Raw genomic sequence first — 13,335 nt, forward strand, 5'->3', positions numbered from 1 at the left:
CAATTTTGCTCACCTTCATACTCCAATCTTTGAAGAGTAAGTGGTTCAAATTCGCGACGATATTTGGCGTGGTTGGGCTTTTCAGGCTTTCTTCACATAGATGAAAACCTTGGACACTTTAATGACATCGTTTTAATTTGAAAGCCTACTTGTTGCAACTCAAGAGTCACTGTATGCAATAATGATTCTCGAATGAATTGCAGTTCATCACGGCATAACACTTGACTTTCACCAGTAAGGAGAAATCATTCCGTGGCCTTACTTCAGACAGCTCCCTGCAGCCAGCTGCTGAGTGGAATAACTTGTAATATCACACGACTCCTGGAAAAGAAAATCTCACATCTAGTGCTGCCATCTACGAGCGAGGGCGAGAACGTATCAAAACATCCTCGTAGTATACATTACGTAGGTGGCATGGAGTTCAAAATTGGTTCAAATTGCTCTGAGCACTACGGGACTTAATGTCTAAAGTCATCAGTCCCCTAGAACATAGAACTAATTAAACCTAACTAACCTAAGGATATCACACACATCTATGCCCGAGGCCGGATTCTAACCAGCAACCGTAGCGGTCGCGCGGTTCCAGACTGAAGCGCCTTTAACCGCTTGGCCACCCCGGCCGGCGCATGGAGTAATTCCGGTCCCAACCGCCTGCTTTGGTCTCCGTCACGGGTAGCCCTTACACACTGACCATTCGCGGACATTCTCGCAGCCGTTCTGTAGCGCCACTGTGCCTCTGTGTTCGGCAGAGACGTCGCACGAGTACGCGGTGCCGGAGCAGGGAGGGCTGTCGCTGCCGCCGTTCCTAGCGACGCCGCCGCCCGCGCGCAGCGACCGCCACACGCCGGCCGCCTCCTCCACCAGCCGCAGCACCACCTCCACCGCCACCAAGTCGGACAGCTCCGCCAGCAACAAGGTCGGTACGCTCTCAGTCAGATCCTCTTCAAGCTCGTAATCACAACCAAATACACGACTGTCAATTAAAATTGCTACACCAAGAAGAAATGCAGATGATAAACGGGTAATCATAGGACAAATATATTATACTAGAACTGACATGTGATTACATTTTCAATAAATTTGCGTGCATAGATCCTGAGAAATCAATACCCAGAGCAACCACCTCTGGCCGTAATAACGGCCTTGATAGACCTGGGCATTGAGTCAAACAGAGCTTGGATCGGGTGTACAGGTACAGCTGCCCATACAGCTTCAACACGACACCACAGTTCATCTAGAGTAATGACGCGTATTGCGACGAGCCAGTTGCTCGGCCAACACTGACCAGACGTTTTCAATTGGTGAGAGATCTGGAGAATGTGTTGGCCAGGGCAGCAGTCGAACGTTTTCTGTATCCAGAAAGGCCCGTACAGGACATGCAACACGAGATCGTGCATTACCCTGCTGAAATGTAGGGTTTCGCAGGGATCGATTGAAGGGTTGAACCACGGGTCGTAACACATCTGAAATGCAACGTCCACTGTTCAAAGTGCCTTCAATGCGAACAAGAGGTAACCATCAGGCCGGGTGATACACCAGTATGGCGATGACGAATACACGCTTCCAATGTCTGTTCACCGCGATGTCGCCAAACACGGATGTGACAATCATGATGTTGTAAACAGAACCTGGATTCATCCGAAAAAATTACGTTTTGCCATTCGTGCACCCAGGTTCGTCATTTAGTACACCATCTAGGCGCTCCTGTCTGTGATGCAGCTCAAGGGTAACCGCAGTCATGGTGGCCGAACTAATAGTCCATGCTGCTGGAAACGTCGTCGAACAGTTCGTGCACATAGTTGTTGTCTTTCAAACGTCCCCATCTGTTGACTCGGGTATCGAGACGTGGCTGCACGATCCGTTACAGCCATGTGGATAAGATGACTGTCATCTCGACTGTTAGTGATACGAGGCCGTTGGGATCTGGCACGGCGTTCCGTATTACCCTCCTGAACCCGCCGATTCCATATTCTGCTAACAGTCATTACATCTCGACTAACGCGAGCAGCAATGCCGCGATATGATAAACCGCCATCACGATAGACTACAATCCGACCTTTATCAAAGTCATAAACGTGATGGTACGCATTTCTCCTCCTTACACGAGGCATTACAACAACGTTTCACTAGGCAACGCCGGTCAACAGCTGTTTGTGTATGAGAAATCGGTTGGAAACTTTCCTCATATCAACACATTGTTGGTGTCGCCACCGGCGCTAACCTTGTGTGAATGCTCTGAAAAGCTAATCATTTGCATATCACAGCATATTCTTCCTGTCGGTTATATCTCGCGCCTTCACCATTTCTTCTTCGTTCTGTAGCAATTTTAATGGGCAGTAAAGTATTATCTGAAAAATCACCATTCATACGACCATTTACATTACCATCTATGAAGTGGAAGCCAGTTATCCAGGTACGTAACACACTGCACCAAACACTGACACTCCAAAGCGCTGGAGATTGACTTGCCTTAACCAGTGGGCATTATGTCGATTCACGTGACCCCGATTCGTAAACTTTGGTTCATCATCAAAATTACCTTTGGATGAAACTCATTATGCGCTAGTTGTTGCATCCAATTGCGAAAGTTCAAGCGGCTTTGTAAGTCGCCCCCCTGTAGGGCTTGCTGCAACGACGTGTGACATGGGTGGTATTTGTGATTATGCATTACGCACGAACACTTCGTTGCGAAATTAATGTATCTCGTACTATTTGGCGCCACAAAATGTGAGGATTTGCAGCAGTTACGGCTCAAACGTCCACTGCGGTATTTTAGTTCGTCGCAGGCGTGGTCGTATTCTTCATGTGCCTTGAAAACTTCTAGTTGTAGAAAACAGTATGATAATACTGGGAAATGTCGTTGCAGAAAAAACTTTCCTTTCAGGGGACAGATTCGCGTACCGTCTACGATCTTCTCCTACATGCCTAATTGATGCAAAATGCGAAGCAATGATATCTACTCTCTCTGCAATTGTTAAAATCATTGCACGTGTAAGAAGAGATGTTTTCAGTTCGAATGTTGTCAGTAAAGTGAACCGTGACTGCTTCACGGTGCCATTCTCTTGTTCGTCGTTCGCGGTACAGCCACAGGCGGGCTCTACACAATGGAACTACATCTTTGCATCTAGAGGAATTGCACCTAAAACGAGAGTCTGACCACAAACTGCGGTGCATGTTCACCGTCCGTGCATCTCAGGCAGTTATTTGACTGATACAAAATGTATCACAGACTGATTAACACATCGATCATTCCATTATCACTTTTCAACGAATTGTAACCCATTCAGATTTGTGTAGATTGCAGCACCATCCACCACGCAACGATAAAACTAGTCCATACAGAAGTTACAAATTTTTCCGGAGAATCCGAGTCGACAATGAAAATAGGGGGTCCTTATTCACTGGATGTCCCCAGCTTTTATTACAAACTTTCTTTAATCCATGTTGTAGTGTCCCCAATATTTCCACAAAAAGCTTTCCCCACCCCACTCTCTGTATACATTAAGGAAGAAAGACGAATTGTGGAGTCTGTAACGCAGTTAGAATTCCCAGAAAGTCTAATTTTTTTATGTAATCCATGAACAATGGTGACAGAATTAGACACAGCGATGATGTAGCTATAGGACCTCTGTAATTCTTAATGGTAGACGGTGAGTTTCTCCACTAAACTGATGTGGCTTGACTATGAAATTGGTGATACCGAGCTTTTATAGTTTATTAAATTGAATGTACTTGCCACCAGAATTGTTTCTACACTTGGTACTAAGCATTTTAACAACATTTAAATACAGTAATTCCAAATGCACTGGGAGTATATGTAAACATAAGTGATGGACGTAGAGGTATTTCAGACACGGAGATGACTTTTAGTACAATATTTGCACTATATATACGATTTATCATGATAGCGTCATGTTGTTCGGTCACTGTAGCAACTGTTCTTCTCCAGAGTGCTGTACGATGGTCGGGAAGAAAAGCAAATGCCATATGCTTAGGATAACAGTTACAACATAATCACCTTTATTGCCCACAGTTTTTATGCACCACGAAAGAAGAGCATGTAATCCGTGCTTCCTCAGCAAGGTTCATAAAAATGAATCCGAGTGTCCATTTACAATTTTCGCTAGAAACTCCTCTCCTTCCACTCTATACCGCTGCAGTAGATTGGACGTAATAGTTTCCTTGTCGTCTCTATCCTGGTCGGTTACCACTTTCGGTACCCAACGTCCACAAATATGGGAGTAGATCAGTCTTTCAATTATGACTACAACATTGCTTTTACTGATGCATAACCGCGACACAATTCATCTGTTGTTACCCGTTGGTTGACAGGGACGATTTGGTGGCAGGCTGGGCATTGTGTGAAGCCACTGTCATCCCTAGCCGACCGCTCTGCGTAGCATCACCAAACTGTGTGTTCCCTCGAGCTTCTGTACAGCGACGAACCGTGCCGTAACAGTTCTGATGCACTCTGTAATGTCCCTATACTCCTTATTCAGCGTCCCATCATTCCACTGGCAGTTCCACCGTCTGCAGTAATGAATTCAACCACAGAACGCTGTCTTGTACGTACATCAATGTCGACGATTTTCTAAACTTAAACGATGCCGCCGTCTGTTAACCAATGACGCTGTTACGGGAGTGGGCTTTAGAAAAATGTCTACTACAGTGCGCTTCACTCATGATTACTGCGTTACCAACTGAATGAGGGAAAACAAGGTGGCATTAATTTCTCACTGCCACGCGTATTTTAATTTTACTGGATGGAAGGAGAGTCCTATTGGCTGATATCTGTAGCTATAATAAGAGAAACGACTGAATTTGTGAAGTAGTCGAGATGAATCCCAACGACGGTACGGTCTTCCGTCATCCTGCCTGGTAGCAGTGTGCTGGCATACGGGCCGACGGTCTGCCATCAGGCGCGGCAGTAAACATAGCGATCGAAGGCATATGGCGCTCTGTGGAATCTCGGCCGCTCCCGGGCACCGCGGGAGGAAAATATTGCACGCAATGGCCCCAGTACTACCTGGATGGTGAACTCCCGTCTCTGAGCACAGAACTTCAGCGTGGATTTGCTTCCAGTCTGGGATCTCAGTGTTTGTTTGTAATCAGGGTAATGTGGTTATTAACTTCGGTCGGTAATGACCATCTTCAGACCTGAGTAAAAACTTGTTTAAGCGTGTCTGTTCGTTCCTGCCGCCTGTATCATGCATGAAGAGCAATTAGGTAAAAGTCTTGGCAGCGTTCACATAATTAAGAAATGTTTGTTATGGAGCCTTTCACGGTGGCATGTCCGAATAAAATCTTTTCGGATATGAAGTTGCATCAATTCGACTACACTATGGCTTTCGACAGCTGTCTCCCCCGTCGTCTCCAGGCGTAATTAGAAAGAAAAACATTGACTACTGGGACTCACATGATGTTGTGTTTAAATAGGTGCGGTAGCGTTTCTGCAATCTTTCAGAGAGGACCACAGTGACGTTTGCCCGGGAGTGCGTGTTGGGCAGCTCATAGCAACTCCGGGTTGCCTCGATACCGTGTAATGTCAGGTGGCGTGATGGGCTGGCGCCTTCTTTGGGACAGTCATTCCAGCCTCCCCACAAGAGTGAAGCTTTCGTCTTCGCTTTTACTAGACATCCAAAGCTCACACCCCATCCGCTACCAAGTATGTTTCCAAGGTCTTTTCAGCAGTAAGCAACAGTGCGAAAGTCTGCTGTGTATACATGCTACGGCATTCAAAGATGACACCATGCACACAGGACACTGGAAGTCTACGTCGTCTTTAACAAGGCGTAGCATATCTCGTATCTCGAAGGAAGACCAGAACCCTGGCCTCAGCGCATGTCCCTGAAATGCGCGTCCTCCCTTGCTGGTTGTTGCCTCACAGTGTGGAAGGAATCCAGCCGGCTTGGCCTCTTTTGGCTATTCACGAGGCCCTCATCGGTGGTATATGAAAGCGTTTGCTATGCCTCCATTCCTGTAACATTCTCTCTAAAAATGCGTCTCAGCTGGTCCATTTCCGATTGTAGATGGTCACCGCCAGAAATAATATTTGCTCTGTATACTAACGGTAGCTTGGCGCTCCTCGCCATCTCGACAGTGCATTTGATGTTCACATAGGCACCGTCTATGTGATGGACACATTGTTACAGTGCATTTCATCCGCGAGGACGTATCATCAAGGTGTCGTCAATTTACCGTAGAAATGAAGACGGAAGCAACGTCGCAGAGTTCAGAGCTTGCTCGTCACCGAGCTCCATGAAGATGTTCGCTGATGCTAGAGACAGTGGGATCCCATCACCATGCCAACTGGCGTTTCATAGCTATTTCTTATTTCTATTTGTGAACCTTTTGTCATTTACCGACAAGATCGCCACCAGATCGCCACCAGAGCGCAACACCTTATCAGAATACGCCCACCACTCAACATAACAATTTCTTCCCTCACATTTGCTATTGATTTTATAGTCGCTGTTGTGATTTTGTTCCTGCAAGTGGAAACACTTTTGGTTTATACGTTTGCTCTGTGCACTGACAGGCATTTGCAAAGTGATCCCCGAAATCTGTTGTCTGTCATCCAGTACATGTACCTTATTTGTCAAAATTGACATCACTTGGCATCGAGATATGTGAGAGAACTGCGTTTTGGCACTTGCAGTAAGTGCCTTTAAAATATTCAGTGGCAACACAAATGCTAGCAGCCAGTTCATCACTTCATATACCAAGTACGTAAAAATGTACAGGGTGAGCATAAAGTCTCTCTGTGAAAACAAAAAATAATAATTTTTTAAAATTAGGAACAATGCTACATACAGCTTCGCAGTTTGTTGCAAACGCCAGATTAGCTCAGAAATATTTTTGTGGATACACTTCTACATGTGCTCCATTTTATAGTCCATAGAAAGTCTAGGAGATACTCAGATTCCTTGCATGTGTTTGACAATACCTCTTGCCTTACCGCCTGTACTGCATCTCGTATTCATGCCGTAAGAGTCTGTACACCAGGAACTGTTGAACTTAACGCTTGATTCTTAGCGACTCTCACAAAAAATGGCGTGTGTCTGGTGAATGTAGTGGCCATCATACTGGACCGTGTCTACAGATACATTTGTCTGGAAAGGTTTCATCGAAGAATTGGCAAGCAAATAACTCCAGGGTGGTAATGCACCGTCTTGTGGAAACACCACCATTTGCTGAAACTCTTGTGATTGAGGTATCAGCTCGCATGTACAAGTGTGTCAGATAAAAGTTGTGTGTTAAGTTACCATTTCGAAAAACCTGATTGTCTACATCTAGCATAGTTCCTTAGTTTTACGTTTTTACTCCCAGGAAAAGACTTTAACGAGTATTTGTTTGCTTCATTCGTAATTTTTATCATTACTAGCGACACCTCTGAGCAAAGGATGTCAGTCAGTTCCTCGATTCTACGAATCAGACGTTGTTAAACGCTTGGATGACGTAGTAGATAATTTATTGACTTCTACTGCGTCTCACAACGTTGCTTTGCACAAAGAATGTGGCACATCTTGAGTGATGTAAGCAGAAAGGATTTTTGATCGATGTGTTAGACATACTAGATTCTGAAATACCACAGCAGAACAGTGACCGTTCTTTGCACCAATACTAAAACTAGTTTGATTTTCTCCATGGATTGCGAACATTTGATGAATTAGGTTCGTGTTGGCGCAAAATCGGCTTTTTAAAATGATGTTGCTATTAATAAATTACCATAGGCACGCCTTCTGTCTCCTCTCATCTAAGAAAATATAAAATGACGTTCTTAACAAACTGACTCAGCTGTCAAGATGATTTTACACCAGTTTAGAAGAATTATAACCAATATAACCAAGACCTTAATAATAAACATAATTTCAACCACCAAATACGCGACTTTCACAACTGGCAGATTGTTACTGCCCACCGCCTGGGAATGATAGCCTCGTAAACGGCGAAGCTAGTCGCGTTCGTGGCCTACGGTCGTAAACGGCTATTGAAAGTGGCCGAAGCGTGGTGAAACTAGATGTATACGACAAGGACGTGTACAGCAACCTGATGAAGGACACTTGTAACAGAGTCTGAAAGATGAGTCTACGAACGAGTGACATATAGGGAAAAGTTGTGTTGATCAATATTTTCTGGTCTTTAAAAGCTATTGCCAATTAGTACTGCAGAGCGCACTTAAAGACTCTAGGGACTCTATGGAAATCCAGCCTAACAAAGAAAATAACGTAGTCAGAGATTATATTACGTTTACATCACATGGTTTTTGTGCCATGAGGTGGTGTTCTCCTCGCTCACGCTGTACTTTTGCCTACAGTCCAGCAACCTGCAGGATGCGCTGGCGGCGCTCAAGATGCGGCTACAGCAGGCCACTCTGCCGGAGTTCCCCAGGCACAGGTTGCGCATGATCTCCAGGATATCCGACGGCGCCTTTGGAACCGTAAGTACTCCACTGTATGATTTTATCTTAGTACCATATAAATCATTGCTATAAACATCATGCATAATTACGTTTTGCTCACTGCAGTGGATAATGCTTCTGTGTATGATCCGAACTTGAAAAATGCAGAAGGGCTATACACTGATGAGCAAAAACATTATGACCCCTGTGCACCGCAGAACCGAATGTCTGATGGCATCACACACGTGACGTGATAACGAAAGTACATAAGCGGAGTATGGGTGAACGGAGATCTATTCTAGCTGAGATACGAGCTCCGAACGGAGAAAACCACTGACGTAAACGACTTCGTGATTACCTGATATCGTCAGTGAACGCAGGTGGCGATCTTCTATATCTGTATGTCTAGTATCCTTTTTGAACGCTTTAATGCCTAGATAGCAAGTGCTGAGCATTCTGTACAATGTCTATATGTTGCAACTTCTTTCATTATGAATCTGAAGATGGCAACTGAGCTGGCTAAAACTGTTTATCTATATAATAAAACTGTCTATCCAGGCATAAAGTGTTCTAAAAGGATACTAGACTGTCAAATACGCGACTTTAACAATTGGCAGATTGTTACTGCCTGCCGCCTGGGAATGATAGTCTCGGAAACGGCGAAGCTAGTTGCATTCGCGACCTACGGTCGTAAGCGGCTGTGGAAAGTGGTCGAAGCTTATTGAAACAACGTGTATGCGACAGGGTGTTGGCTTTCCATATGTTTTTTTTTTATTACAACAGGTCGATCATCCTGTTTTGATACGCCTTTATCTAGACTAACAGCTGCTAGAAACATGCAACGCACCTCGGACGCAGACCAGTGACAGCAGTATAACGATGTGAGCGACATTCACCTGGACGTGCGTGACGGTTGTGGCAGTAAACAAGGTACAATGACTGCTGTGGAGTACATTAACGTTACTGAGGAACGCCTCCATCCCTACATCCTTGATGCCGCCCACGACGACGTTGGCATCCTTCAGCAAGATAAATGAAGTAAGTAAGTAATATGGGGGTTGAAACTTCCTGGCAGATTAAAACCGTGTGCCGGACCGAGACTCGAACTCGGGACCTTTGCCTTTCGCGGGCAAGTGCTCTACCAACTGAGCTACCCAAGCACGACTCACGCCCCGTCTTCACAGCTTTACTTCTGCCAGTACCTCGTCTCCTACCTTCCTAACTTTACAGAAGCTCTCCTGCGAACCTTGCAGAACTAGCACTTCTGAAAGAAAGGATATTGCGGAGACATGGCTTAGCCACAGCCTGAGGGATGTTTCCAGAATGTGAAGACTGGGCGTGAGTCGTGCTTGGGTAGCTCAGATGGTACAACACTTGCCGCGAAAGGCAAAGGTCTCAAGTAGGAGTCTCGGTACGGCACACAGTTTTAATCTGCCAGGAAGTTTCATATCAGCGCACACTCCACTGCAGAGTGAAAATCTCATTCAGAATACGAGGGTTAACGTCATGTCGACATCGACGTCATTACAGGTGGAGTACGAGCCCTGTTCGTTTCAAAGATGGGGAAGGAAATCGCTTATGCCCTTCTAAAGCAACCACCGCGGCTATTGCATGGAGTGACTTAGTGAGATCACGGAAAACATCAGAGTCCAGCACAATAACTGCCTGTGTCACAAACCGAGAATCGGAATACAGTGGTTCGAGACGCATGATAGTGAACTTACGCTGATGTATTGGCCACCAAATTCGACCGATCGGAACCCGATGAACGTCTCTGGAGACCAGCTCCGTCCATAATAAACGCGTGTTTCGTGACCTGTGTGTAGACATCTGGTGCCGCACACCTCAGAAATTTGCCAAGAGCTTGACGAATTCATGCAAAGTAGATTCGCTGCTGTATGGCACTCCAGAGGAAAAGCAATAGGCTTGACGATTTCATTCCAAGTCCTCACTGCTGTACAGCGCTCCAGAGGAGGAGCAATAGGTTTGAGAAATTCATACCAAGTACACTTGCTGCTGTACGGTGCTCCAGAGGAGGAGCAATAGGCTTGACGAATTCATCCCAAATTGATTCGCTGCAGTACGGGGGTCCAGAGGAGGAGCAATAAGCTTGACGAATTCATTCTAAGTAGACTCGCTACTGTACGACACTCCAGAGTAGGAGCAATAGGCTTGACGAATTCATGCCAAGTAGACTCGCTGCTGTATGGCGTTCCAGAGGAGGAGCGATAGGCTTGAAGAATTCATGCCAAGTTGACTCACTGCTGTACGGCGTTCCAGAGGAGGAGCAATAGGCTTGACGAATTCATGGCAAGTAGACTCGCTGCTGTATGGCGTTCCAGAGGAGAAGCGATAGGCTTGACGAATTCATGGCAAGTAGACTCGCTGCTGTATGGTGTTCCAGAGGAGGAGCGATAGGCTTGAAGAATTCATGCCAAGTAGACTCACTGGTGTATGGCGTTCCAGAGGAGGAGTAATAGGCTTGACGAATTCATGCCAAGTAGACTCACTGGTGTATGGCGTTCCAGAGGAGGAGTAATAGGCTTGACGAATTCATGCCAAGTAGACTCACTGGTGTATGGCGTTCCAGAGGAGGAGTAATAGGCTTGACGAATTCATGCCAAGTAGACTCGCTGCTGTATGGCGTTCCAGAGGAGGAGCAATAGGCTTGACGAATTCATGCCAAGTAGACTCGCTGCTATATGGCGTTCCAGAGGAGGAGCGATAGGCTTGAAGAATTCATGCCAAGTAGACTCGCTGCTGTATGGCGTTCCAGAGGAGGAGCGATAGGCTTGACGAATTCATGCCACGTACACTCGCTGCTGTATGGCGTTCCAGAGGAGGAGCGATAGGCTTGAAGAATTCATGTCAAGTAGACTCACTGGTGTATGGCGTTCCAGAGGAGGAGCAATAGGCGTGACGAATTCATGCCAAGTAGACTCGCTGCTGTATGACGTTCCAGAGGAGGAGCAATAGGCGTGACGAATTCATGCCAAGTAGACTCGCTGCTGTATGGCGTTCCAGAGGAGGAGCGATAGGCTTGAAGAATTCATGCCAAGTAGACTCACTGATGTATGGCGTTCCAGAGGAGGAGCAATAGGCTATAAGCCTATAACCCAGACAGTCATGATGTTTAGGCTCATCAGTGTATGTATTGAGAGATTTCATACGTGGCATTGGCGAGGTTTTAAGGCACACAAATTCGAGATTTTTTGTAGCATTTACTGGAACATAGATTTCTGTCAAATATACTAGCTATAAAACTCAATGAAATTTTAGTGGCCAACAATCTGCTCCATGAAACGGGTGCGAATAACACTGACTGCCAAAAGGCGAGCTTCAAATGAACGCTTAAAACGCGAATGACGACACTCTATAATTAATTCAAAGACTCACAGACTTTTACTTCATTCCAAACGCAAAGCAGCTTCGGCAGCCACCGTTACTATGACGATGTATTGTGACACTTCCTCATTAACATGGTCTTAGGTATTTCATAGAACACGATCACATATTCAGTCACTATTATTATATGATTCATTTATAGCAGCGTAATAGATTTACAAGTAAACAGTGCACCTCAGATATCATTAAACTGAATGTAAGTCCGTGAAATGTTGTATGTTCGTAAAAGCAGAATACGGATGTCTGGAGTTTAGTCTGCAGTTCTTTCCATTTACATTTATCTGGTATCGTTGGAAATCAGAGAGCTGCAATGTTCTCTTTTGAACAGTGTTCTACTGAGGAGAGGTAGTATCACGTGCTATTATAAAACTGTGCGTGTTATGCTTTGAAAGTCGAACGTGGATACAAGTTTTGACCTAACAATAAAAATAATGAAGAACTCAAGAGCCTTCACAAATCGTGGACCATGCCGCGGTGTGGCGGGTTGCGAGTCCCAGCGACACCCGTAGTCGTAACTGAACACATCAGAGGGGTATCTGTGGAGGGACCAGACTGACATTTTTAGTAGTTACAGGAGCAGTAATCTGATCGACTGGCAGATGCGGCCTTGTACCATTAGTCAACATTTCTTTGATGTGTTGGTACTGCGAACGTCTGAAAGCAGGATGAACAGCAGTAGTTACATGGTTTAGATGAAAATATTGAATCACCGCGAGAAATGCATTCTTGAAGATAATTGTAGATACCAGACAAGTATGCAGGTTACACTGTTGTATATGATAACGAACGGCACCTGTTTAATATTCTAAGCACATTGCAAGTGTCAATCACGGTCAGAACAGTGTTCTGTGCAGTTGAGGATGCACTACGTCGGAGCAAAGTGGTTTCGAACGCTGCAGATTGTTGGTGCTCGTATGGCGGATGCTTCCGTAACCAAGGTACCCGAAGTGTTTGGTGTTTCAAGAGGCACGGTGTCGAACATTTATACAGTCTACAGAGAAAGCACAAAAGCATCATCCGCTGTCACAACGCTAAGTAAGTCTCGTGTGATCGCGACCGTCTGTCATCGATGAAGAGTGTGACGAAAAACAAGGAAACGACAGCTGCAAAAGTCACAGCAGAGTTTAATATCGCACTCGCGAATGCTCTCAGCCTCACAGTAACACGACAGGAGCTCCCTATGAAGGCAATTTTAGGGCGGACGGGAATTCCAAAACTGCTCGTCAGTGACGCAAATTCCCTTAACAGGGAAACATGGTACCAGAACCATAAAACTTTAACTATGGAGCAATGAAAGGGAGCCATTTGGTCGGATTAGTCTTGTTTCACAGTGTATCCAACTTCTGGCCGACTTTACGTTCCAAGAGCGAAACGTAGCGGGATGTGGTGATCAGTTAGGCAGCCACATCATGGTATTCCATGGGCCCAAGGTTTACTCTGCAGGAGCACAAAACTGCCAAGGATTATGTGACCATTTTGGCTGATCAGGTCCACCTGATGAATGTCAACGGTTTCATTGTACCGTAATG

The 13,335-nt window shown here is 45.5% G+C and overlaps 1 protein-coding gene across 1 annotated transcript in view; it reads left to right on the top strand.

Moving 5' to 3' along the window:
• The window catches only part of LOC126275253 (discoidin domain-containing receptor tyrosine kinase B-like), a 185,909-nt gene that overhangs the window by 154,373 nt on the left and 18,201 nt on the right, over nt 1-13,335 (top strand). Inside the window, exons 11-12 of the mRNA XM_049977181.1 lie at nt 750-916; nt 8,318-8,440. Of these exons, the coding sequence (XP_049833138.1) occupies nt 750-916; nt 8,318-8,440 (290 nt within the window). The remainder of the gene's footprint in view (nt 1-749; nt 917-8,317; nt 8,441-13,335) is intronic.

Source organism: Schistocerca gregaria, chromosome 1 (assembly GCF_023897955.1).
Source record: "Schistocerca gregaria isolate iqSchGreg1 chromosome 1, iqSchGreg1.2, whole genome shotgun sequence".
NCBI classification, from domain to species: Eukaryota; Metazoa; Arthropoda; class Insecta; order Orthoptera; family Acrididae; genus Schistocerca; species Schistocerca gregaria.